Raw genomic sequence first — 27,145 nt, 5'->3', positions numbered from 1 at the left:
CCAGATTTCCACTCCCCTTTGTGTGAAGAAGTGCTTCCTGATTTCACTCCTGAATGGCCCTGCTCTAAATTTGTGATTATGCCCCCTTTGTTCTGGATTCCCCCACCGGAGGAAATAATTTCTCTCTATCTGCCCTATCAAATCCCTTGATCATTTTAAATACCTTGATTAGATCACTCTTCAATCTTCTGAACTCATGCTTGCTACATTTCGTCCTGTACCATCTGCCCAAGTTTTTGTGACAAGTGCCCACTTGAGTCACCTTATCGAATTCCTTCTGCATTCCCTTTATCTACATTATTGGTCACCTCAACAAAAACACTGTCAAATCTGCCAAACACGACTTGCCTTTTTAAAAAAAAATCCAAGTTGCCTCCCCTCGATGATCTTGTGCATCTCCAGAGGCTGAGAGCAGACCACCGGGAGGAATCCGAGAATCTGGAATTTCTGTCATGAGTGAACGGTTAAGGAAAGAAGTTGAGTTTATTTTCTTTCGAAGTTTTCAAGGTACCTGGAATGAGGGGTTTCCATTACGCAGTGGGACTATAGAAGATGGGATTGTTCTCCTTTGAGTAGAGACAGTTAAGGGGAGATTTAATAGAGGTGTTCAAAATTATGAGGGGTTTTGATAGAGTAAATAAGGAGAAACTGTTTCCACTGGCAGAAGGGTCGGTAACCAGAGGACACAAATTTAAGGAAAAATTTGCAGGGCTACGGGGAAAGAGCAGGGGGTGTGGGACTAATTGGATAGCTCTTTCAAAGAGCCGGCACAGGCACAATGGGCTGAATGGCCTCCTTCTGTGCTGTTTGATTCTATGATAATTAAGGGAATTGACAAAACCAATCCAGGCAAATTGATCACTGTGGTGAAGGGATCAAATCCCAGGACAAACAAGTTAGTTGTTTGAAGAGGAGAATCCATAGGTTACAGGGATGAACTTGGCTGGTGTCAGGCCTGCAGCGATACTGGTGTCCGATGAAAATCTCTCTGTTCCCATCGGGGATTTTCCTGCTCAACAGTCTCCCTTAACTCTTCCCCAGGTCAAAGAAGTTTGTATCTTTCATCGAGGGTTGCTTGGTGAAGAATCACGGGCAGAGGCCGGCTACAGATCAGCTGCTAAAACACCCATTCATCAGGGACCAACCCAATGAGAGGCAGGTCCGTATCCAGCTCAAGGACCATATTGACAGGACGAAGAAGAAAAGGGGTGAGAAAGGTGAGTGAAGAATTGGAACAGCGACTGCTGGAGATCCTGCTTTTGTTTTTCTTGTGGAGATAGATTGGGATGGTGCAAGTGGCAACGGCAAAACCCAGAACACTGCATCTCCAGCAACAATCCAGGTGCCCCTCGATAGCTCCACACTCTTCTGCTGACTCTTCCAATGCTCTCCTGCCCCAACTCCCATCGTCCACCCTCCATAAACTTGAGCTTGTCCAAAACTCTGTTGCCCGTATCCTAACTCGCACCAAGTCCCGTTCACCCATCACCCCCTGTGCTCGCTGACCTACATTGGCTCCCCCTCCAGGAACGCCTCGATTTTATAATTTTCATTGTTTTCAAATCCCTCCATGGCCTCGCCCCTCCTTATCTCTGCCTTCAGCTGCCTGGGCCCTAAGCTCTGGAGTTCCCTCCCTAAACCTCTCTACCTCTCTCTCCTCCTTTAAAAGGCTCCTTAAAACCTACTTCTTCGACCAAGCTTTTGGTCACCTGTCCTAATATCTCCTTATGTGGCTCGGTGTCAAATTTTGTTTGATAATCGCTCCTGTGAAGAGCCTCGGGACGTTTTACTACGTTAAAGGCGCAAAATAAATGCAAGTTGTTGTTTCGTGTAGCCTAAAATAACGAATAACCTTTTCTGATTACCTCAGATGAGACGGAGTACGAATACAGCGGGAGTGAGGAAGAGGAGGAGGAAGGTGACATTGGAGAACCAAGGTAACTGAGCAAGAAAAGAATGGAGCAGGCGAGGAGAAAACGTTGCTACTTCTGGTTTGTTCACTGAATTAAGTGGAAAGTTGCGTTGCCTCATTGTATTTGGTGTCCCCAGTCCAGAGACTTGGGCACACCATCCGGGCTGACACTCCCAGTGCCAGTACTGAGCGAGCCCTGCACTGACGGAGGTGCCATCTTTCAGGTGAGATGTTAAACCGAGGCCCCGTCTGCCCCCTCAGGTGGACGTAAAAGATCCCACGGCCATTATTTCGAAAAACAACAAGGGAGTTTCCCCCTGGTCTCAGTAAAAGTGACCATGAGGCTGTTGGATTGTCGTAAAAACCCCACTGGTTCACTGATGTCCCTTTAGGGAAGGAAACCTGCCGTCCTTACCCGGGCTGGGCCTATATGTGACTCCAGTCTCACACCAAAGTACTTGACTCTTAACTGCCCTCTGAAGTGGCCCAGCAAGACACTTAGTTGTATCAAACCTGCTACCAGCGGTTCAAAAAGAAGGCCCATGGCCACCCTCTCAGGGCAACCAGGGGACGGGTAATAAATGCCAGCCTTGCCAGCGATGCCCACATCCAGAGAATGATTTTTTTTTTGAAAAGCTTTGCTTGATACTTCCTCATTCATCACCCAATCCCACTCCCCCCATTTGGTCAAATGATTATTATTCAATTGTAAACAATTTTACAACACCAAGTTATAGTCCAGCAATTTTATTTTAAATTCACAAGCTTTCGGAGGCTTCCTCCTTCGTCAGGTGAACGATGCTGGACTATAACTTGGTGTTGTAAAATTGTTTACAATTGTCAACCCCAGTCCATCACCGGCATCTCCACATCATGATTATTATTCAAACAATGATCAGAATAAAAATTTACCTGTTGGAGACTGACTTGGTCACATGTTCAACCAGCAGAAATAGAAAGAGCTTGCCTTTCTATAATGACCTCGGGACGTCCCAGCGTGCTTTACAGCCAATGAAGTACTTTTGAAGTGTAGTCGCTGTTGTAATTTAGGAAACGTGGCAGCCAATTTGCGCACAGCAAGATCCCACAAACAGCAATGAGATAAATGACCAGATCATCTGTTTTAGTGATGTTGAGGGATAAATATTGGCCCAGGACACCCCAGCTCCTCGTTGAAGGGTAGTCACTGTTATAATGTAGGAAACTGTGACCAAACCCAGAAGGGCTGTTACCAATTTTCCACCTCTTTTCCCAGTCGTTGTTCCCGTTTCTGGTGCTTACTTAGTTTATTGGTATATTTCGTGTTGAGCCCAATGAGTGAAAAGTTAAGAGACAGCCCAACATCCAGGGAGCCCAAAACAGGCCCTTGGGCAAGTTGGCGACACCTCGTGGTCTCAGCACCCGGTTTTGACCCACCCAAACGTTTCCTTGGTTTGGGGAGGGGGGTCTGCTGTACTTGTACTCCCCGACGGAAACCCCTCCCCCCACCCCCACCCCCAAACACCCCGACGGCACATGGGCGGAGTTAAGTCGTCCACCAATCTCAGTGACCTTTCACTAATTCATTTCATGCCTGGCCCCTCCTTTGGTCTGTTGACTTCAAATTAAAGGTCGCGCCCATATAAAAGTTCCCGGGAAGTTATTTGCCTGGGATTGGATGGCGTGGAGATTGTAAATCATGTCAAACATATCGTTGTGCCAGTGATGTCATTACGATGTAAGCAGGTCCTGGATATTTCAGGCCCATTGGAAGAAAAGCCGTTCCCATTACGATGACGAGGTGGCCTCGTCAACATTCTCCAGAGAGACAAAATCTAGGCCGACACTCCCAGTGCAGTACTGAGGGAGTGCAGCACTGTTGGAGGTGCCGTCTTTCAGATGAGATGTTAAGCCATGTTAAGGCCCCGTCTGCCCTCTCAGGTGGATGTAAAAGATCCCACGGCCGCTATTTCGAAGAAGAGCAGGGGAGTTCTCCCCGGTGTCCTGGGGCCAATATTAGTCCCTCAACCAACATCACTAAAATAGATTATCTGGCCATTTATCTCATTGCTGTTTGTGGGATCTTGCTGTGCGCAAATCGGCTGCCGCGTTTTCCTACATTACAACAGCGACTACACTTCAAAAGTACTTCATTGGCTGTAAAGTGCTTTGGGACGTCCTGAGATGGTGAAAGGCGCTATAGAAATGCAAGTCTTTTCTTTCTTAATGCAGATATAATTATAATGACCTAAGCAGCCAATCTGAAGACTGTTGTGATCATTGAGGTCAGAGTTTCTCAATTCTGGACCCCTAGTGTCAACATCAAGTGTTCTTGGGGCCTGCTCCTCCGATAGCTCGGTGATTTAACCAATGTGTTTCCCCTCTCCTCCCGCTCTCCCCCTCTCCTCCCGCTCTCCCCCCGCCTCCCGCTCTCCCCCTCTCCTCCCGCTCTCCCACTCTCCTCCCACTCTCCCGCTCTCCTCCCACTCTCCCGCTCTCCCCCCGCCTCCCGCTCTCCCCCCGCCTCCCCCTCTCCTCCCCCTCTCCTCCCGCTCTCCCCCCGCCTCCCGCTCTCCCCCTCTCCCCCCGCCTCCCGCTCTCCCCCTCTCCCCCCGCCTCCCGCTCTCCCCCTCTCCCCCCGCCTCCCGCTCTCCCCCTCTCCCCCCGCCTCCCGCTCTCCCCCTCTCCCCCCGCCTCCCGCTCTCCCCCCACTCTCCCGCTCTCCTCCCACTCTCCCGCTCTCCTCCCACTCTCCCGCTCTCCCCCTCTCCTCCCGCTCTCCCCCTCTCCTCCCGCTCTCCCCCCACCTCCCGCTCTCCCCCCACCTCTCCCCCCACCCCCCCTCTCCCCCGCTCTCTCCCTCCCCCACAACGAGCAGCTCCATTGTGAACCTGCCGGGCGAGTCGACCCTGCGTCGGGACTTCCTGCGGCTGCAGCTGGCCAACAAGGAGAGGTCGGAGGCGATCAGGAGGCAGCAGCAGCAGGAGCAACAGCAGCGGGAGAACGAGGAGCACAAGCGGCAGCTGCTGGCCGAGCGGCAGAAGCGCATCGAGGAGCAGAAGGAGCAGCGGCGGAGATTGGAGGAGGTAACGGGGGAAAAGGGCGGGGCGGAGGGAGGGGGTTTCGGCCTTGACTCTTCGAGGCGCTAATCCTTGCTGGGGTCACGTTTCAATGGGCACTGAAGGCCCTTCAGAACACTGCCCGAGTGGGCCTTCCTGCAAGGTATGGGTCAGTAACCACTGGTAGGCTATTTGGCTGCAGGTAGCATCACAACCAAGCCAATCCTGATCACCATTCTCAACCAGCAGACACAGTTATGCCCCTGAAGCAGCTCAACAGCTTTTTATTTTCTCAATCGGGTTGCATTCTGAATAAGATCCAATCTCTCTCTTCATTTTAACCCATTACTTTGTTCATAGAATCAGACAGCTTAGAAGGAGGCCATTCGGCCCTTAATTGTCAGCCTGTGGCTCAGTGGGCAGCACTCTTGCCTCAGAATCAGAAGGTCGTGGGTTCGAGCCCCCACTCCAAAGACTTGAGCACAAAATCCAGGCTGACACTTCCAGTGCAGTACTGAGGGAGTGCTGCACTGTCGGAGCTGCTGTCTTTTCAGTAGCCAGTGGTGTTCCGCAGGGGTCGGTGCTGGGTCCCCAACTCTTTACAATCTATATTAACGATTTGGAGGAGGGGACCGAGTGTAACGTATCAAAGTTTGCAGATGATACAAAGATGGGAGGGAAAGTGGAGAGTGAGGAGGACATAAAAAACCTACAAGGGGATATAGACAGGCTGGGTGAGTGGGCGGAGATTTGGCAGATGCAATACAATATTGGAAAATGTGAGGTTATGCACTTTGGCAGGAAAAATCAGAGAGCAAGTTATTATCTTAATGGCGAGAAACTGGAAAGTACTGCAGTACAAAGGGATCTGGGGGTCCCAGTGCAAGAAAATCAAAAAGTTAGTATGCAGGTGCAGCAGGTGATCAAGAAGGAAGACGGAATGTTGGCTTTTTTTGCTCGGGGGATAGAATATAAAAACAGGGAGGTATTGCTGCAGTTATATAAGGTATTGGTGAGACCGCACCTGGAATACTGTATACAGTTTTGGTGTCCATACTTAAGAAAAGACATACTTGCTCTCGAGGCAGTACAAAGAAGGTTCACTCGGTTAATCCCGGGGATGAGGGGGTGGACATATGAGGAGAGGTTGAGTAGATTGGGACTCTACTCATTGGAATTCAGAAGAATGAGAGGCGATCTTATTGAAACATATAAGATTGTGAAGGGTCTTGATCGGGTGGATGCAGTAAGGATGTTCCCAAGGATGGGTGAAACTAGAACTAGGGGGCATAATCTTAGAATAAGGGGCTGCTCTTTCAAAACTGAGATGAGGAGAAACTTCTTCACTCAGAGGGTGGTAGGTCTGTGGAATTTGCTGCCCCAGGAAGCTGTGGAAGCTACATCATTAAATAAATTTAAAACAGAAATTGACAGTTTCCTAGAAGTAAAGGGAATTAGGGGTTACGGGGAGCGGGCAGGAAATTGGACATGAATTTAGATTTGAGGTTAGGATCAGATCAGCCATGATCTTATTGAATGGCGGAGCAGGCTCGAGGGGCCGATTGGCCTACTCCTGCTCCTATTTCTTATGTTCTTATGTGTCTGTCCCGACTCTTTGAAAGAGTTCTCCAATTAGTCCCACTCCCCTGCTCTTTCCCCATATCCCTGAAAACTTTTTCTTTTCAAGTATTTATCCAATTCCCTTTTGAAAGTTATTATTGAATCTGCTTCCACCGCCCTTTCAGGCAGCGCATTCCAGATCAGAACAACTCGCTGCGTAAAAACAAAATGTTTCCTCATCTCCCCCTCTGGCTCTTTTGTCGATCACCTTCAATCTGTGTCCTCTGGTTACCGAACCTTCTGCCTCTGGAAACAGTTTCTCCTTATTCATTCTATCAAAATCCTTCATAATTTTGAACACCTCTATCAAATCTCCTCTGTTCTAAGGAGGACAATCCCAGCTTCTCCAGTCTCTCCACATAACTGAAGTCGCTCATCCCTGGTACCATGTTGATCCAATTCACACACTTCTCCCTCAGTGAATAAAGTTTTCTGGCTGAGATCTGTTTTATATTTACTGCTCACCGATCTCTGGTCTGCTTCTCCTCCTTTACCCTCTGGGACTTGGTTCCCCCATGTCACTGGTGTGCAGTTGAGTGACACACACGTGTGCAGTTGAGTGACACACACGTGTGGAACTGTGTGGACGAACAGCAGGGAAGGTGACTAGCTCGGAGCTTGATCGAAACGAGGTCCTTTTGTCTTGGCAAGTCGCTAAGTGTTTGAATGAGGCTGTTGTTCCGAGTCAGACAGGAAGGGAATGGATGGCTGCTTCCTGTTTGGCTCTCTCTGCGAGTGAGACTGGCCGTCTGGAGTGAATGGCTGAGTCAGCAAGCCTAGCGCACTGGAAGCTGGTGGCTTGTATCCAGCGATTAAGTGATTAGCCACAGCGCAGCGATAAGCAAAGCTGCTAATGAGGTTGTGTCCTTATTTTTTTTCTGGGCCTCCTTGTCGCAGCGACACTTGGGGAGATGAGGATTACGAGATGAGAAAGACCGAGGTCCATCTTGTTCACCTTCTACCATCCTGGTAGTCGCAGGATACAACGATAATGGAGTTGTTGACTGAACAGATGATAGAAAGATAGAACAGACCCAGACATGCGCCAGTTAATTCCTCCCCACGCCCACTCTGCTCCGGGCTCTTGTGTAGAGACTTTAATGCTTAACAATGAATCATTTTAATGGCTACAAAGCCTCTTGCCCCTCTTGCCCCTCCAACACTATTGCCCCCATCTCATCTGGTTTTGGTCTTTGAGCAATGGACGACACCCCCTTTATTTAGAGCTGAGGAGTTGAGTTGTTGGGAGATGGTGAAGGAGACGTTTAAACCCGTGTACACTGCTGCCCCCTTGAGGAGATCCGGACGGTTGCAGAGGATTGAAGATTCCCGATCTCGAATTCATTCACCTTCCTGTGCTCAGGGGAGAGCAGTCGCTCGACTCGACTTTAAGTGAACAATATTTTAAAACGCACAATTCCTCCTTTCCTGATGGCGAGTATTTTTTTTTTCTCTCGCCCTCTCTTGAAAGTGTGAACTCCTCGTTACAGAGAAGGATTACCCGTTTGACCCGGAACTGTAAGAAACAGCCATCAGTGTATCTCGTGCTGATAGTTTAAATCTACTGATTGGAGGAAGCCCAGGAGCGGACATTTTGCGTCAAGCTCTTAGCGAGCACACGTCCTCAAATCAAATACAGTCGTACAGCACAGAAGGAGGCCATTCGGCCCATCGTGCCTGTGCAAGCTCTTTGAAAGAGCTATCCAATTAGACCCAATCCCCTGCTCTTTCCCCAGAGCCCTGCAAATTTTTTCCTTTCAAGTGTTTATCCAATTACCATTTGAAAGTTACTATTGAATCTGCTTCCACCGCCCTTTCAGGCAGCGCATTCCAGATCATAACAACTCGCTGCGTAAAAAACATTCTCCTCATCTCCCCTCTGGTTCTTTTGCCGATCACCTTAAATCTGTGTCCTCCGGTTACCGACCCTCCTGCCACTGGAAACAGTTTCTCCTTATTTACTCTATCAAAATCGTTCATGATTTTGAACACCTCTGTTAAATCTCCCCTTAACCTCTGCTCTAAGGAGAACAATCCCAGAACAAATGATACTGCACAAAATGTTTGTCCTCAAATGATACTGAACCGAGACTTTGGTACAAAATATCTGCTCTCAGACCCGCTGTTAATGCATAAGGGAGAGTAACTATCTCGCACAGCAAGATCCCAGACGTCATGCCTTGTGCTGTAACAGACCATAAGGCTCCATGTCTGGTCTGTGCTGGTTTAGCTCATCTGAGCTTTGACACCACAATTGGCCCTCAGCACCCCTTTTGACAGTGAGGAGGGGGCGGGGGGGAATAATCGGCCAGAGTTACTGCTTTTCATGGCTACCTAGTAACCCCACCCCACCCCCATTTCTCACACTCACTCTATGTTACTCTCTGGTATCCTAGCAACAACGAAGGGAACGAGAGCACCGCAAGCAGCAGGAGAGGGAGCAAAGGAGGCGTTACGAGGAGATGGAGAGGCTCCAGAGGGAGGAGGAGAGGCGAGTAGCCGAGCGGGAACAGGTGAGCTCGATTCGTGAGTGACTGGATTTACATTTTGTTTGAGCGGGGAAGTGGTTTGCGTGAGACACCCTCTTGAAATAAATTGTCTCTGAACTTCCTTCTTACTTTATTCCCATTCTCCCGATGTTCTGCATTTCCCAATGCACCGGTCGCCAGGGCTGCCATTTTTACCCAGTGCATTCTGCATTGTTGGCAATGTCACAACTATTTATGACCAGTTGTGGTTCAGTTCCAGCTCAAATATTGGTTTCCACCGGTCTCCACATCTGTGAAAACTTATCTGTCTGTCTGTCAATCTTGGAAGCATTTTTGTGCACTGGGAGATGCAAGCAGGAAACCAATGAATGATCCCTGTCGCTTCCTCCACCTAATGATCGCCAAGCTAATTGGATAAAGGTTTTAAAGACTGTAAGGAACTGAATTTTCTCCCAGTACTGAGCTTCACTGGCCAAGGAGATCCCCAAACTTGTTCTTAATTCCTTCTCGGGATGTGGGTGTTTCTGGCAAAGCCGGAATTCATTGCCCATCCCAAGTTGCCCTGAGAAGGTGATGATGGGACTTCTAGCAGTTTGATGTAACTGAGTGTCTTGCTGGGCCACTTCAGGGGGCAGTTAAGAGTCAACCACATTGATGTGGGACTGGAGTCTCATATAGGCCCAGACCGGGTAAGGACGGCAGGTTTCCTTCCCTAAAGGACATCAGTGAACCAGTTGGGTTTTTACCACAATCCGACAGCTTCATGGTCACTTTTACTGAGACCAGATTTTTAAAAACTGAATTCAAATTCTGAAACTGACTGCCGATGGTAGGATTTGAACTCACGTTCTCTGGATTATTAGTCCAGTAACAGCACCGTACCCCTGAATCAGCTCATCACTATCCAAAGACCCCCACTTCCCCCCCCCCTCTGTCCCCGATGGTCTTAGCTATGATTGCGGTGGGCCAATGCTGTTGGCCTCAGTGCCCTGGGTAACGGGCTGGGGTGGAAATCAGGCCGGGTTCCTGCCGCCCACCCCCCTGCCGCCCACCCCCAGGCAAAAGTACCTTCTGGATGTTGGGTGGGGGACGGATCAGGCTGAGTTTTTGTACCGGGTAAGGTCAACAAGGTCATAGGAACAGGAGGAGGCCATTCAGCCCTTCGAGCCTGTTCTGGCATTCAGTCAGATCACGGCTGATCTGTTTCTTAACTTAATTTACCCTCCTTTGCCCCATATCCCTCGATACCCTTACCCAACAAAAATCTATCGATCTCAGTTTTGAAAGCTCCAATTGACCCCCAGCATCCACAGCTTTTTTTGGGGGGAGAGAGTTCCAGATTTCCACTCCCCATTGTGTGGAAAAAATGCTTCCTGATTTCACTCCTGAACGGCCTAGGTCTAATTTTAAGATTGTGCCTCCTTGTTCTGGACTCTCCCACCAGAGGAAATAGTTTCTTTCTATCAAACCTATTGAATCATTTAATCATTTTAAATACCTCGATTAGATCACCCCTTAATCTTCTGAACTCGAGGGAATATAAGTCTGGTCTATCCAACCTGTCCTCATAATTTAACCCTTTTAGCCCCAGTATTATTCTGGTGAATCTGTGCTGCACCCCCTCCAAGGCCAATATATCCTTCCTGAACCCAGTCTCCAGATGGGTCATTGCCTTTTTGAGAGAGGAGGAGTCAGAAGGGAACGTTGGAGGAGGAAAAAAAGACACTTCATTTCCTGTTAGGAGAAGCTGTGTGTAATTTTCAGCCCTTCTCACTCATTCCCCCTGTGGAGACTGGACGATTGAGGGGTGGGTCTTAGCAAGGGTGACGGTGAGCTGGGTGACTGGGGATTGGTACTTACCCCCTGGCAGCTGGTACAAAGCGGTGAGACTCCGAGCCCAGCGAGGGTCTGTACAGAGTGACTCAATAACTGACCAAATGGGACTTGGGTTGCCAACTCTGATTGGACGTATTCCTGGAGGTTTCATCACATGATCTCTTGCCCCCAACCAGCCCGCCATTGGTCGCACGACATGTCCATCCTTGCGGTGCCCCACCTTCCCACGGCCAATCGGAAAGCGAACAGGCTCTTCGTCAACCGATTGGATGATTCTTGACTGTCGGTCAAACAGCCTTTTTTCCCATCTCCAATATTTTTATAACTAGTAAACAAAAGTGTTCAAATAATTTTTTTTAAAGCCCCGATGATTTTTCTCTCCCAGGTGTTGCTCGCAGCAGTGTCCTGAAGATTAACCTTTAATTCCTGGAGACTCCAGGGCAATCCTGGAGGGTTGGCAACCCCGACATGGGACTGGGCCTGTCACTTTAATGGCGTCACTCGCTGACCAGTGACCTCCCTCCAGCTTGAAAAATCTGATCTGCGCAGAGATCCAGGGAATCAATTTAAACATCGTCTCTCCCATCAGGCACGGGAGATTCTAAAAGCACTTGTGTGGGAGACAGAGAGAGAGATATTTATGTTCATAAAACTCCCCCACAGTCATGTCCTCTTAATAAGTACGTGTCACGTAATAGAAAATCATCGACAATGCTTAAAATGGAAAGAGCTGGGGGTGTCTGCTCGTGATGCTCTCATGAGGTAGAGCCAAGATGTTACACTGCTGATGGGTCTCTTTGAGGTCACCGTACAGGCAGCAACAACCTGCATTTATATAGCACCTTTTATGTAGTAAGACGTCCCAAGGTGCTTTACAGGAGCGATTATCAAACAAAAATTTGACACCGAGCCACATAAGGAGATAATAGGACAGGTGACCAAAAGCTTGGTCAAAGAGGTAGGTTTTAAGGAGCATCTTAAAGGAGGAGAGAGAGGTAGAGAGGCGGAGAGGTTTAGGGAGGGAATTCCAGAGCTTAGAGCCCAGGCAGCTGAAGGCACGGCCGCCAATGGTGGAGCGATTAAAATCAGGGATGAGCAAGAGGCCAGAATTGGAGGAGTGCAGAGATCTCAGAGGGTTGTAGGGCTGGAGGAGGTTACAGAGATAGGGAGGGGCGAGGCCATGGAGGGATTTGGAATCAAGGATGAGAATTTTATAATTGAGGCATTGCTGAACCGGGAGCCAATGTAGTCAAAAAGATTATGGGAAAGTCGAGAGCTTGGCCTACAGGTTTCAGGCCTTTGAGTTGGGAAAGGAGGCTGCAGAACCTGAATCCAATCATGGGGCAAAAACCAGGCTTTCCAAATGACAAAGTGGGTAGATGGGATGGACGCAGAGCCAAGGGCAGAAGAACCAGAGGGATAACTATCAAGGTTGCCAACTCTGGTTGGATGTATTAATAAGAACATAAGAACATAAGAAATAGGAGCAGGAGTAGGCCAATCGGCCCCTCGAGCCTGCTCCGCCATTCAATAAGATCATGGCTGATCTGATCCTAACCTCAAATCTAAATTCATGTCCAATTTCCTGCCCGCTCCCCGTAACCCCTAATTCCCTTTACTTCCAGGAAACTGTTGATTTCTGTTTTAAATTTATTTAATGATGTAGCTTCCACAGCTTCCTGGGGCAGCAAATTCCACAGACCTACTACCCTCTGAGTGAAGAAGTTTCTCCTCATCTCAGTTTTGAAAGAGCAGCCCCTTATTCTAAGATTATGCCCCCTAGTTCTAGTTTCACCCATCCTTGGGAACATCCTTACCGCATCCACCCGATCAAGCCCCTTCACAATCTTATATGTTTCAATAAGATCGCCTCTCATTCTTCTGAACTCCAATGAGTAGAGTCCCAATCTACTCAACCTCTCCTCATATGTCCACCCCCTCATCCCCGGGATTAACCGAGTGAGCCTTCGTTGTACTGCCTCGAGAGCAAGTATGTCATTTCTTAAGTATGGACACCAAAACTGTATGCAGTATTCCAGGTGCGGTCTCACCAATACCTTATATAACTGCAGCAATACCTCCCTGTTTTTATATTCTATCCCCCGAGCAATAAAAGCCAACATTCCGTTGGCCTTCTTGATCACCTGCTGCACCTGCATACTAACTTTTTGATTTTCTTGCACTCGGACCCCCAGATCCCTTTGTACTGCAGTACTTTCCAGTTTCTCGCCATTAAGATAATAACTTGCTCTCTGATTTTTCCTGCCAAAGTCCATACCCTCACATTTTCCAATATTGTATTGCATCTGCCAAATCTCCGCCCACTCACCCAGCCTGTCTATATCCCCTTGTAGGTTTTTTATGTCCTCCTCACTCTCTACTTTCCCTCCCATCTTTGTATTCCTGGAAATGTCATTACATGACATCCCACCTCCAATCACCAACACCTCCCCCCACCTTAAAACTCCCACCATTGGATGGCCAACATGTCCATCCTTGTAGTTCGCCATCTTCCCGCAGCCAATTGGAGAAAAAGCAGTTTCTTCACGAATCAATTGAATGAATCTTGATTGTCAAGTAGTCTTTTTTTCCCCCAAACTCCTATTTTTATCACCGATAAATAAAAATGTTGAAAAGAAAAAGAAAAAATGCACACGCACGCGCACACGCACACACACGCACGCGTGCACACACACTCACCCTATGATTTTTCTTCCCGGAGTTGTTGCTCGCAGCAGTGTCCGAGAGATTAATCTTTAATTCCTGAAGTCTCCAGGACAATCCCTAGAGGGTTGGCAACTCTGGCTCTGCTTCGCATCAGGATCCTCTTAATCAATGCCTGGAAGGGCCAGGGAAGTCCGGGGTTGGGGGGATACATGCCAACATTTGGTGGGAGAAGTTGTGCTTGAATCCCCTCCCCCGGATCTCCGTCCAGTTCTGACACGTCCAGTCAGGCAGCAGTACTTAGTTGATGCCTTTTGTGGCCACAGTTGGACAACAGGCCCGAGCCATCAACCTTCCCACGCAGTTTCCTGAATTTTATTTCATGTCTTTCAGTGAAGTCTGCCTCCCCAGCCAGTAGAGAAGGTGTCCAGGGGTTTTTTGCAGCTTTGCAGCAGGTATCGAGGTCGGCTGCTTCCTCTGAAACGATACTTGGATGCACTCAACCCCCGTCAGCTGGACCTTGTGTGGTGTTGTGTGATGTGGCGTGACGTCACTGGAGCGGCTTAGCGGAGAGGGAAATCTGCCTTGAGAGTCGCCACGTCAATAAGAAAATTTGATGTTCTTCGCTGTGCTCCATAGGGGGTGATCTAATCGAGGGGTTCAAAGTGATAAAGGGGTTCGATCAGGTGGATACAGTGAAACGATTACCTCTGCTCGCGGGGAAATCCAGAACAAGGGGGCACAATCTTAAAATTCTGGATTAAATCCTGTTAACTGTAGCCAATTGGGTTGCGATTGGAAAGATTTTCTTAGCTTGACTTCGGCCTGTGCTGGTTGTGTCTGTTGGGAGTCTCTTTATTCCTTAAACCTTGCCAAAAAAGTACCTTGTTTTTTTTTAGAACTGTTACGGTCTTAAACCTGAGTCAGATTGAACTGAACGTGGTCACACGCCCAGAGCAGGGGAGGAAGGGAAAGGGAAGGTCTCCTTGTGGAGGGTTTCGAAAGTAAATTCCAAATTTACTGCATTCCCTGAGAGACGGAAAGTGTTGAACCTCTTGCCTTTAGAAAAGAAACACCAATTAGCTTCATTGTCCAGCGAACATTGTCACCCTTGGGAGTCAATTGGACCCCCTCGCCCCCAGGATGTGGGACAGTTGAGTTTCCATTCCAGATGTGATTGGAACACTGATTCAGGTAAAACACCTCGCTACTCAGGGTGGGGGGGTACTGTAGGATGGAAATTGATGGGACCTCATTAATCCCTGAACTTCAGTAGAATCCTCCACGGGGAGACCCAAACCTGAGGCTGCACTGGGCCTGGTTCAGTTTGGTTCAGGGCTCTTGAACTGTAGTGTTTTCCTGTCTCTTGCTCCTTCTTTTCTGAAATCGTTCCTGTTTTCTTTTTTTTCTCTCCCTCTCTCTCTTTCCCTCTCTCTCTCTCTCTCTCTTTCTTCTTGACGCCTGCAGGAGTACATAAGACGACAGTTAGAAGAAGAACAGAGGCAGTTAGAGATCTTGCAGCAGCAACTACTGCAGGAACAGGCCCTCCTCCTGGTAATGCGAAAAGCTTCTTTTCCTGCCACTAAAGCTCACCCATCCTCCCTCCCTCCACACCCCCACCTCCAATCTCCCCCCCCACTCATAGATGTTGTCCCCCAGTGTGCAATTTGTATATTTGCCTGAGATGGAATGAAAATGTCTGGTGATCTATTACCATCCAACAGGCTTCTTTCAGGACCTTTTGAAAAGGAGGGGGTAGAAAGAGTTGAAGTATATTCGAATGGACTTCTCTCCCATCCCCTATCATTGTGGTGATTCAGTTTTGTTTTAGAATATCTGATTAGAGCTGGTCTGGACTGGTCATATTGAATAGGACTCTTCTCTCCTCCTCCTCCTCCTCCCTCCTCCCTCCTTTTGTATCTAACCCGTGCTGTACTTGCCCTGGGAGTGTTTGATGGGACAGTGTAGAGGGAGCTTTACTCTGTATCTAACCCGTGCTGTACCTGCCCTGGGAGTGTTTGATGGGACAGTGTAGAGGGAGCTTTACTCTGTATCTAACCCGTGCTGTACCTGCCCTGGGAGTGTTTGATGGGACGGTGTAGAGGGAGCTTTACTCTGTATCTAACCCTGTACCTGCCCTGGGAGTGTTTGATGGGACAGTGTAGAGGGAGCTTTACTCTGTATCTAACCCGTGCTGTACCTGCCCTGGGAGTGTTTGATGGGACAGTGTAGAGGGAGCTTTACTCTGTATCTAACCCGTGCTGTACCTGCCCTGGGAGTGTTTGATGGGACAGTGTAGAGGGAGCTTTACTCTGTATCTAACCCGTGCTGTACCTGCCCTGGGAGTGTTTGATGGGACGGTGTAGAGGGAGCTTTACTCTGTATCTAACCCGTGCTGTACCTGCCCTGGGAGTGTTTGATGGGACAGTGTAGAGGGAGCTTTACTCTGTATCTAACCCGTGCTGTACCTGCCCTGGGAGTGTTTGATGGGACAGTGTAGAGGGAGCTTTACTCTGTATCTAACCCGTGCTGTACCTGCCCTGGGAGTGTTTGATGGGACGGTGTAGAGGGAGCTTTACTCTGTATCTAACCCGTGCTGTACCTGCCCTGGGAGTGTTTGATGGGACAGTGTAGAGGGAGCTTTACTCTGTATCTAACCCGTGCTGTACCTGCCCTGGGAGTGTTTGATGGGACGGTGTAGAGGGAGCTTTACTCTGTATCTAACCCGTGCTGTACCTGCCCTGGGAGTGTTTGATGGGACAGTGTAGAGGGAGCTTTACTCTGTATCTAACCCGTGCTGTACCTGCCCTGGGAGTGTTTGATGGGACAGTGTAGAGGAAGATGTTGTTCGTGGATTATGTTGATTTGCTTTTAACTGCTATCCTGACAGAACATTATTGTTTTTGATAATGTTGCATAAATCTGCACAGGGAAGAGTGAGACAAAAGGGCTAATATCTAACTGGAGTTTAGAAATGTAAGGAGTCGTACAACACCAGGTTATAGTCCAACAGCTTTATTTGAAATTTCAAATAAAGCTGTTGGACTATAACCTGGTGTTGTACGACTCCTTACATTTGTCCACCCCAGTCCATCACCGGCATCTCCACATCATGGACTTTAGAAGAGTGAGAGGTGATCTCATTAAAACGTATAAAATTCTTAGAGGGCTTGACAGGGTAGATGCTGAGAGGCTGTTTCCCCTGGCTGGAGAGTCTAGAACTAGGGGTCATAGTCTCAGAATAAGGGGTCGGCCATTTAGGACTGAGATGAGGAGAAATTTCTTCACTCAGAGGGTTGTGAATCTTTGGAATTCTCTACCCCAGAGGGCTGTGGATGCTCAGTCGTTGAAAATATTCAAGGCTGCGATCGTTGGATATTTGGACTCTAAGGGAAAGTGGAGTTGAGGTCGAAGATCAGCCATGATCTTATTGACTGGCGGAGCAGGTTCATTGGGCCGTATGGCCTACTCCTGCTCCTATTTCTTATGTTCTTATGAACCTTAACCCAAAGACCAATGTTGGATGTGTGGGAAGAATGAATGCATCCAGTGATTGGTTGGGTTGGTCGACAACGGCTTATTTCAGTCAAGCTTCACCGCACTCGCAATCCGAATCTCGTCTGAAGTGAGTCGGGGTGGCTTTAATGAAGATTGAGTCTTAATTCCTTTCATAGGTCCTGGTCACCTCTTGTCACCAAGACTGTTTATTTCCACCTCTGCCTCTGCCCTTTCCCCACCCCACCAAAACCCTCATCCACTCTCTTGTTACCTCCAGGCTCAGCCTTTCCTAATTGGCCTCCCAAATCCACTTCACACAAACCCCGACTCTGTTGGAGGAGTGTGAAGTGATGCATTTCGGTAGGAAGAATGAGGAGAGGCAATATAAACTAAATGGTACAATTTTAAACGGGGTGCAGGAGCAGAGAGACCTGGGGGTGTATGTACACAAATCTTTGAAGATGGCAGGACAAGTTGAGAAGGCTGTTAAAAAAGCAAACGGAATCCTGGGCTTTATAAATGGAGGCATAGAGTACAAAAGCAAGGAAGTTATGCTAAACCTTTATAAAACACTGGTTAGGCCTCAGCTGGAGAATTGTGTCCAATTCTGGGCACCACACTTTAGGGAGGATGTCAAGGCCTTAGAGAGGGTGCAGAGGAGATTTACCAGAACGGTACCAGGGATGAGGGACTTCAGTTACATGGAGAGACTGGAGAAGCTGGGATTGTTCTCCTTAGAACAGAGAAGGTTAAGAGGAGATTTAATAGAGGTGTTGAAAATCACGAGTGGTTTTGATAGAGTAAATAAGGAGAAACTGTTTCCAGTGGCAGGAGGGTCGGTAACCAGAGGACTCAGATTTAAGGTAATTGACAAAAGAATGAGAGGGGAGATGAGGAGAATTTTTTTTACGCAGCGAGTTGTTCTGATCTGGAATGCGCTGCCTGAAAGGGCGGTGGAAGCAGATTCAATAGTAACTTTCAAAAGGGAATTGGATAAATACTTGAAAAGGTAAAATTGAAGGGCTACGGGGAAAGGGCAGGGGAGTGGGACTGATTGGATAGCCGGCACAGTCAAGATGGGCCAAATGGTCGCCTTCTGTGCTGTATTATTCTATGAATCTAAAACTCCGCCAAGCACAGGTCTCACTGGCCCATTACCTCGTTGTCCTGCATTGAGTTCCCATCCCCCCAACTCAATCCTAAATCCCTACATCAGTAGTAGGGAAAATGTTAGAGTCTATTATAAAGGATGTCATATCAGGACATTTAGGAAATATCAATGGGATTAGATAAAGTCAACATGGATTTATGAAAGGGAAATCATGTTTGACAAACCTACTGGAGTTTTTTGAGGATGTGACTGGTGGAATAGATAAGGGAGAACCAGTGGATGTGGTTTATTTGGATTTTCAGAAGGCCTTTGATAAAGTCCCACATAAGAGGTTAGTGTGCAAAATTAAAGCACATGGGATTGGGGGGAATATACTGACATGGATTGAAAATTGGTTGACAGACAGGAAACAGAGAGTAGGAATAAATGGGTCTTTTTCCGGGTGGCAGGCAGTGACTAGTGGGGTACCGCAGGGATCAGTGCTTGGGCCCTAGCTATTCACAATATATACCAATGATTTGGATGAGGGAACCAAATGTAATGTTTCCAAGTTTGCTGACGACACAAAACTAGGTGGGATTGTGAGTTGTGAGGAGGATGCAAAGAGGCTTCAAGGCGATTTAGACAAGTTGAGTGAGTGGGCAAATACATGGCAGGTGCAGTATAATGTGGATAAATGGGGGTCCAGATCGAGGGGTCACAGTCTCAGGATACGGGGTAGGACATTTAGGACAGAGATGAGGAGAAATTTCTTCACTCAGAGGGTGGTGAACCTGTGGAATTCTCTACCACAGAAGGCTGTGGAGGCCAAGTCACTGAATATATTTAAGAAGGAGATAGATAGATTTCTAGACATAAAATGCATCAAGGGGCATGGGGAGAGAGCGGGAATATGGTATTGAGATAGAGGATCAGCCATGATCATATTGAATGGTGCAGCAGGCCCGAAGAGTCGAATGGCCTACTCCTGCTCCTATTTTCTATTTTCTATGTTTACAAATCCCTCCAAGCCTCTTCCCTCCCCATGTTTGCAGCCTGCTCCAGCCAATGTAGCATCGTGTGCCCTCTAATCCTGGAACCTTGGCCTCCCCTCCCCCTTTCCTCTTCCTCTCTCCACCCCATTGTTGTCTTCAGAGCCATCGCCATATTGTCCCTACATTCTGAAACTCTCCCTTAAGCTGGATCCTGCTCTTCCCATCTTCTCAGACCTCCTCTAAACTGGCCTGTTTGACCACGTTGGAGTGCGTCTCTGGCTCAGTGGAATTCGAACCGGAGCTGCGGCCAGTCCCGGCGAGCGGCGACCGGAGCTGCGGCCAGTCCCGGCGAGCGGCGACCGGAGCTGCGGCCAGTCCCGGCGAGGCGGAGACCGGAGCTGCGGCCAGTCCCGGCGAGGCGGAGACCGGAGCTGCGGCCAGTCCCGGCGAGGCGGAGACCGGAGCTGCGGCCAGTCCCGGCGAGGCGGAGACCGGAGCTGCGGCCAGTCCCGGCGAGGCGGAGACCGGAGCTGCGGCCAGTCCCGGCGAGGCGGAGACCGGAGCTGCGGCCAGTCCCGGCGAGGCGGAGACCGGAGCTGCGGCCAGTCCCGGCGAGGCGGAGACCGGAGCTGCGGCCAGTCCCGGCGAGGCGGAGACCGGAGCTGCGGCCAGTCCCGGCGAGGCGGAGACCGGAGCTGCGGCCAGTCCCGGCGAGGCGGAGACCGGAGCTGCGGCCAGTCCCGGCGAGGCGGAGACCGGAGCTGCGGCCAGTCCCGGCGAGGCGGAGACCGGAGCTGCGGCCAGTCCCGGCGAGGCGGAGACCGGAGCTGCGGCCAGTCCCGGCGAGGCGGAGACCGGAGCTGCGGCCAGTCCCGGCGAGGCGGAGTCCGGAGCTGCGGCCAGTCCCGGCGAGGCGGAGACCGGAGCTGCGGCCAGTCCCGGCGAGCGGCGACCGGAGCTGCGGCCAGTCCCGGCGAGGCGGAGACCGGAGCTGCGGCCAGTCCCGGCGAGGCGGAGACCGGAGCTGCGGCCAGTCCCGGCGAGGCGGAGACCGGAGCTGCGGCCAGTCCCGGCGAGGCGGAGACCGGAGCTGCGGCCAGTCCCGGCGAGGCGGAGACCGGAGCTGCGGCCAGTCCCGGCGAGGCGGAGACCGGAGCTGCGGCCAGTCCCGGCGAGGCGGAGACCGGAGCTGCGGCCAGTCCCGGCGAGGCGGAGTCCGGAGCTGCGGCCAGTCCCGGCGAGGCGGAGACCGGAGCTGCGGCCAGTCCCGGCGAGCGGCGACCGGAGCTGCGGCCAGTCCCGGCGAGGCGGAGACCGGAGCTGCGGCCAGTCCCGGCGAGGCGGAGACCGGAGCTGCGGCCAGTCCCGGCGAGGCGGAGACCGGAGCTGCGGCCAGTCCCGGCGAGGCGGAGACCGGAGCTGCGGCCAGTCCCGGCGAGGCGGAGACCGGAGCTGCGGCCAGTCCCGGCGAGGCGGAGACCGGAGCTGCGGCCAGTCCCGGCGAGCGGAGACCGGAGCTGCGGCCAGTCCCGGCGAGGCGGAGACCGGAGCTGCGGCCAGTCCCGGCGAGGCGGAGACCGGAGCTCCGACTCTGAATTCTGGGTTGAAGTCTGGTGGGTGTGGGTGGCCCCTCCTCATCGTGTGGGTGTGGGAGCCCATTAACCCCTCCCCCACCGTGTAGGACTAATCGTTCTATGGACTGGTGTGAAGATGGTTTACGACCATGGAAGGAGTGTTCCTGTCAAACTTTAATCAGCCAGCGAATCCTCCCACTACTTCACACTGTCCTCCAATATTCTTAAATGCCCCAAGCAAAAGCGTTTTGTACCACTTTGGTCAGTTTAATTGAGCTGGTTGGATGGTTGTGAATTAATTAAACTGCTGTGAAATTTGAAGTTAATTTGGAAAATGTTAGTTTGTAAAAAAAAATTAGAGCCTAATTTACTCTAAAATGTTGGACTAAAATCAGGTGTTTGTTTTTGCACCTGCTGGTGGTGGAATTTGGTGAATGCAACTGGGATCTGATCATTTGGATGACATTTTCATATCTAAATGAAGGTTGCAAGATTCGGTAACCTCCATCCTTGTCCCATTGTCCGAAAGCGTCTCCTGTGTTTGGTGCTGACGGGCATGGTGTAACGCGCTCTCTTGTTGTGTTTGGTCTCTGTCTGAAAGGAGTATAAGAGGAAGCAGCTGGAGGAACAGCGTCAGGCAGAGCGGCTACAGCGTCAGTTACAGCAGGAACGGGCCTACCTGGTGTCTCTCCAGCAGCAGCAACAACTGGACCCAAGGACTGGAGAGAAGAAGCCGCTTTATCATTACAAGGACAGCATGAACCCGACTGAGAAACCGGCCTGGGCCAAAGAGGTACACGCTCCAATTGATGACTCGGTGGGGGGGGATTGATCCTTGTTCTGCTCTTGTCCCAGTGTGTCCATTGTTACTTTGTGCGCACTGTCGTTGAGTGTAATAAGATTGCAGAGGGCTCGGTGGCCAACTGGACGACTGTGTCGTCTTTGCAGCCACTCAGTCCCTTTCATTCCCCTCGGCTAATGGTGTTCCAAGAAGAGACTTTTCCCAGTGATTGCAGTGGAGTGTAATGGGCGCAGTTACATACTGTATATTCAGTGGAACAAGGGGATCATGTTGTACAGCCATAAGAGGCTTCCCGCTCCCTTGTTGGTGAACCAGCCAGGAATGGCCGAGTTCTCTGAAATATTGAGTACTTGAATGTGTCTCTCCAAACTGGTTCCTCGCTCCCATCATCTTTTCTTCCCTACTCTCTCTTTATCCTTCTTCTCTCTCTTTTTCTCTTTCTCCTTCTTCACCTCCTCCTCTTCCTCCTCCTCCTCGCCCTCATGCAAAATTAAAGCACATGGGATTGGGGGGAATATACTGGCATGGATTGAGAATTGGTTGACAGACAGGAAACAGAGAGTAGGAATAAACGGGTCTTTTTCCGGGTGGCAGGCAGTGACTAGAGGGGTACCGCAGGGATCAGTGCTTGGGCCCTAGCTATTCACAATATATATCAATGATTTGGATGAGGGAACTGAATGTAACATTTCCAAGTTTGCAGACGACACAAAGCTGGGGTGGAATGTGAGCTGTGAGGAGGATGCAAAGAGGCTCCAATGTGATTTAGTCAAGTTGGGTGAGTGGGCAAGAACATGGCAGATGCAGTATAATGTGGATAAATGTGAGGTTATCCACTTTGATTGTAAAAACAGAAAGGCAGATTATTATCTGAATGGTGATAGATTGGGAAAAGGGGAGGTGCAACGAGACCTGGGTGTCCTTGTACACCAGTCACTGAAAGCGAGCATTCAGGTGCAGCAAGCAGTTAGGAAGGCGAATGGTATGTTGGCCTTCATTGTAAGAGGATTTGAGTACAGGAGCAGGGATGTCTTACTGCAGTTATACAGGGCCTTGGTGAGACCACATCTGGAGTATTGTGTGCAGTTTTGGTCTCCTTATCTGAGAAAGGATGTCCTTGCCACTGAGGGAGTGCAACGAAGGTTTACCAGACTGATTCCTGGGATGGCAGGACTGACGTATGAGGAGAGATTGGGTCGACTGGGCCTACATTCACTCGAGTTTCGAAGAAGGAGAGGTGATCTCATCGAAACGCAAGAAATTCTAACAGGACTAGACAGACTCGATGCAGGGAGGATGTTCCCGATGGCTGGGGAGTCCAGAACCAGGGGTCACAGTCTCAGGATACGGGGTACGCCATTTAGAACCGAGATGAAGAGAAATTTCTTCACTCAGAGGGTGGTGAACCTGTGGAATTCTCTACCACAGAAGGCAGTGGAGGCCAAGTCATTAGATGTATTCAAGAAGGAGATCGATATATTTCTTAATGCTAAAGGGATCAAGGAATATGGGGAAAAAGCGGGAACAGGGTACTGAGTTAGACGATCAGCCATGATCATTTTGAATGGCGGAGCAGGCCCGAAGGGCTGAATGGCCTACGCTTGCTCCTATTTTCTATGTTTCTATGTATGTTTCCTCCTCCTCCTCATCCTCGTCCTCCTTCTCTTCCTCGTCCTCCTCCTTCTCTTCCTTGCCCTCCTCTTCTCTTCCTCCTCTTCCTCTTCCTCCTTCTCTTCCTCCTGCTCCTCGACTTTCTCTTCCTCCTCACTCTCACCCTGGCTAAGTTTTTTTTTGATGAATGTATCATAAACAACCCAGAGAACGGGGAGGGGACCTTCTCCCAGACCTCTATCGATTATGCCCTTGAGCTGACCACTGGGCCAAGCTTGAGCCTGTGTCTACTCGCAGTCTTCTGCTCAAGAGACTAAACTTCCTGGGGTCCGTGGGGAGTTTTATCCGGTGAATAACTCGGCCATTCAGACCCGGAAGGTTCCAGGTTCCACCTGCAGTCTGGGCTGAGTCAAAATTGCTGTCGACCAGAGCAGCGATTAGGGATCTCCAGCCGCCCTGAGCTCCTTGTGTTATGAAGAAGGAAATTGGCCAGAGTTTCTGGCTCTGATCAACGTCCAGTGACCTCTGCTGGAAGCGAGTGTGGGTTCGACTGTGGGTTTGGAAACCACTGAGCGTCAGTGTGGAGCCTCCTGACTGAAGCACTGGGGAGCAGTCGACTGCTCAGCATTCAGCAGCTTCAGTGGAAGATGGAAGGTGAGAAAAGGGGGGGTGAAAACGCCTGAAAAATATTTTACGGCGTGACTGGCGACGCGATGATGTCATCGCGATTGATTGGCGTTTCCGAACCTCGTGGAGAGACTTCAAAATCGCTCTGCTGGGAGTAGGGTCGGCAGCTCTGGTTGGACGTATGCCTGGAGGCTTCATCCAACTGCCCCGCCCCCACACTCCCGCCATTGGTCGCCCAACACATCCATCCTCACGGTGCCCCGCCTTCCCACGACCAATCGGAAAGCGAACGGACTCTTCGTTACCCGATTGGATGATTCTTGACTGTCAGTCAAACAGCCTATTTTCCCCCAAGTCCGATATTTTTATAACTCATGTACAAAAGCGTCCAAAGAATTTTTTTTTAAGAACACAATTTTTTAAAATAATTTTTCTCCCCGGGATTTTTTAATAATTTTGCTCCCAGCAGTGTCCTGGAGATAAATCTTTAATTCCTGGAGACTCCAGAGCAATCCTGGAGGGTTGGCAACCCCTAACTGGGAGGAGGATGCCTCTTCGAGATGGGACGGTGGAACTTCCTTTAGGACTTTAGTGGGTAAATTCACCACCAGAGATTAGACCCCACTTGACCAGGAAGGTTCCAGGTCTGCACTGAGGTGCCGTAATCTCGGCTGGGAGGGAATGGAAGTCGCAGCAATCCCCGGACCCTCTCCCCCCTCTCCCCCCCTCCCACCCCCCCCCATATCCAACAATGAGAGGAGAGGTCAGTCCAGGTTCCAGCTCTTCATCGCTATCCAGTGACTCCTGCTGGGAAGTGCATACGTGCGAATGCCAAGCGAGGGCCGGGTTTCTCGCTCGTTGGTGATTCGCCCCCCGTGGTTGAACAACCTTGTTGATGTCAGGACGCACTTCTTCACACAAAAGGGAGTGGAAATCTGGAACACTTCCCCCCCCCCCCCCCCCAAAAATAAAACTGTGGGTGCTGGGGGGTCAATTGGAGCTTTCAAGATTGAGATCGATAGATTTTTGATGGTTAAGTGTATCAAGGATTACGGAAGCAAGGCGGGTAGATGGAATTAAGATACAGATCAGCCATGATCTAGTTGTACGGCAGAGCAGGCTCGAGGGGCTGAATGGCCTCCTCCTGTTCCTATGTTCCTATCTTAGGGGAGCAAGTCCTTCTCATTCATGGCTTCAGTGGATGGTTTATTGACGTGTCCCGAGCAGAGGTAATGTGGCCGCTGTGAGATATGTGGAGACTTGTTTTTAACGCTGCTCTGATTTTTTATTCCAGGTAGGTGTGAGCTGACTTGTATTTTTTTTTTGAATGAGTAATTCTGTTGTCCCGACCCAGGTCCAGAAGCGATCGCTCAGTAACTCTCCTCACCGCCTGCCCAAAAACCAACCGTCACCCACAAAGTGGCCATCGCTCAATGACGTCTCGGGGACCCAGCCCACAGGCCGACTGGACCCCCAGCCTAATCCCGCCCAGCACCTCCTGTTACCCAATTCCTTTCCCGCCACCCCGGTCGAAGGGCGAGGCTCGCGCAACAGGCCAGCTGCGCGGGCCTCCGACCGGGGAGCAGGAGGGGGAGCGGCCCAGGCCCAGGCTCGAGCGGAAGACGGGCGGAAGCGGGGCAGAGCCCAGGCCAAGCAACCGACGGAGCTGCAGTTCGAGTTCGGGCCCACGGGGGTGGTGAAAAAGAATGTAAACATCTCCGCCGCCAAGCCGTGGGTCGGAGACCAAAAGCCAGCACACTGCTCAACTGAATACATCTTTACGATGGGTTACAGTGGGGTGATTAGAAAGAGGAAAAAGTCTTCGCGAGCTAAACCTGTGGGGCACCTAGAATACAGATTCACAATGAAGCTTGGTGGGGTGGTTGAGAAAGTTCCTCAGACTCCTGAAATAAGAATGGATCCCGATTATGATATCCAAATCCATGAAGAGGGAAGATCCAATGAGGGAGAGAGAAGTCTTACTTCATCCTGTTCATATGACTCCCTCTCTCCGACATCTTCTCCTGGCCTGTCCACAAGTGATCCCCAGGACTGTTTCTCACTTTCTTGCCCCGATTATTTCCTGAGGGATATACAGAATATTCCACCTCACAAGGAGAATTCAGGCCACGAAGAGAACGGCCTAAGAGTCCCTCTGCCCAATCACATGCTGCTTTCAAGAAAAGGGGGATCTTTAGGGTCCAGCCTACCCAATCTTCTTGGTGTGTGCTCCTCTTCCTCTGCTTCTCCGAACGTGTCTCTCTCCCGTTCTCCCGCGTTTCATTCCGCTCGCAATTCCCCTTGTGGCTCTCCCGTGCCGTTTCACCACTTGCAACCTGCTGCTTGCTCAGACTCGCCTTGCTGTTTTCCCAGACACTCTCCAGAGTCTTCCCACTTCAGTGCCTCTCTCAGCCAGTACAATACACCCATGGTTTCTCCTACTCACTCTTCCTTGGAGGGCTCCCCTCAAACTTCCCCGTCCAGCCCCCTTCTGAGGCGGCTCGAGATGGACAGTTCTACGTTGGTGGCAGGGTCTGAGTACCGTGAGAACAAATTGTGCCACACTCCAATATTAAGATTGGAAATTGAGCACAAGCCAGAAAGTTGTCCAGAGAGGAGGAGGAGGATGAGGAGAAACAACCCTTCTCCCCAGCTGGCAGGTGCCCAGATGAATTATCTGTGTGTGCCCTCACCTCCGTCTCCTACATTCTCTGCAGATACATCTCTCTCTCTGTCTTATCCTGAGAGCAGCCTCAGGACATTGCAGATTCCTGAACCTCCGAAATGGAGTCGTTCAAATTCTGAAAGTAGTCCTTTGAAAGCCCCTTCTCAATGCAACCAGTGGTCTCACACTTCTGGACAAAATAGCAGTCACCAGTCTTTCATTCCATATACATCTTCAAGGTGCAGTTCACCTAATTACTGTAGCTCTTTGTCCCCCCACTTATCTCCACAGGGGTCTCCTAAATGGTCTCGGTGTAACTCTCCTGCCAAGTTTCCTTGTTTTGCTGAGGGACAACTCTTTCGATCACCGTCTACCTCCACCCAGTCGCTCGGGGAGCTTTGCCCAGATTCCTTGACTCCTCTTTCCATGTCTTTGTCTTCTCCACCCAGTTTCTTCTCTTGTTACCCTGGAGGCGCTCCCCATGCCTCTAACTCCGCTCAGTAATGGACCCTCTTATTTCCCGAGCAACCTCCCCGCCCCTCCATTTCCCAGCAGGAGGTCACCATGGCCTCAGGTCTCGCTCAACATCTGGCTCCGCTGATGACCCTCCTTGGCGACCACTTCCATCCAGGTGTTCCTGGTGGTTTAGCTGGAGCCCGGCTAAGCTCATTGATCTCTTCCCGCCCCACCCCAGGAAGTGGCGACACCCAAACGTTAAGTTAAT

The 27,145-nt window shown here is 50.2% G+C and overlaps 1 protein-coding gene across 5 annotated transcripts in view; it reads left to right on the top strand.

Annotated features, from left to right (window-relative positions):
• Positions 1-27,145, top strand: part of LOC137331230 (traf2 and NCK-interacting protein kinase-like) — a 177,805-nt gene that overhangs the window by 93,482 nt on the left and 57,178 nt on the right. For 3 of the 5 annotated variants that reach the window (XM_067994870.1, XM_067994867.1, XM_067994868.1), the window contains exons 10-15: positions 1,042-1,217; positions 1,871-1,937; positions 4,770-4,977; positions 8,967-9,083; positions 21,318-21,509; positions 25,111-25,464. In XM_067994870.1, coding sequence (XP_067850971.1) covers positions 1,042-1,217; positions 1,871-1,937; positions 4,770-4,977; positions 8,967-9,083; positions 21,318-21,509; positions 25,111-25,464 — 1,114 coding nt within the window. Of the gene's footprint in view, positions 1-1,041; positions 1,218-1,870; positions 1,938-4,769; positions 4,978-8,966; positions 9,084-15,026; positions 15,114-21,317; positions 21,510-25,110; positions 25,465-27,145 lie in introns of all 5 variants that reach the window. The other 2 variants (XM_067994872.1, XM_067994871.1) reach the window with 2 other exon arrangements.

The sequence above is a fragment of the Heptranchias perlo genome, chromosome 13 (genome assembly GCF_035084215.1).
Source record: "Heptranchias perlo isolate sHepPer1 chromosome 13, sHepPer1.hap1, whole genome shotgun sequence".
NCBI lineage: Eukaryota > Metazoa > Chordata > Chondrichthyes > Hexanchiformes > Hexanchidae > Heptranchias > Heptranchias perlo.
This window is presented reverse-complemented; position numbering and strand designations above follow the sequence as displayed.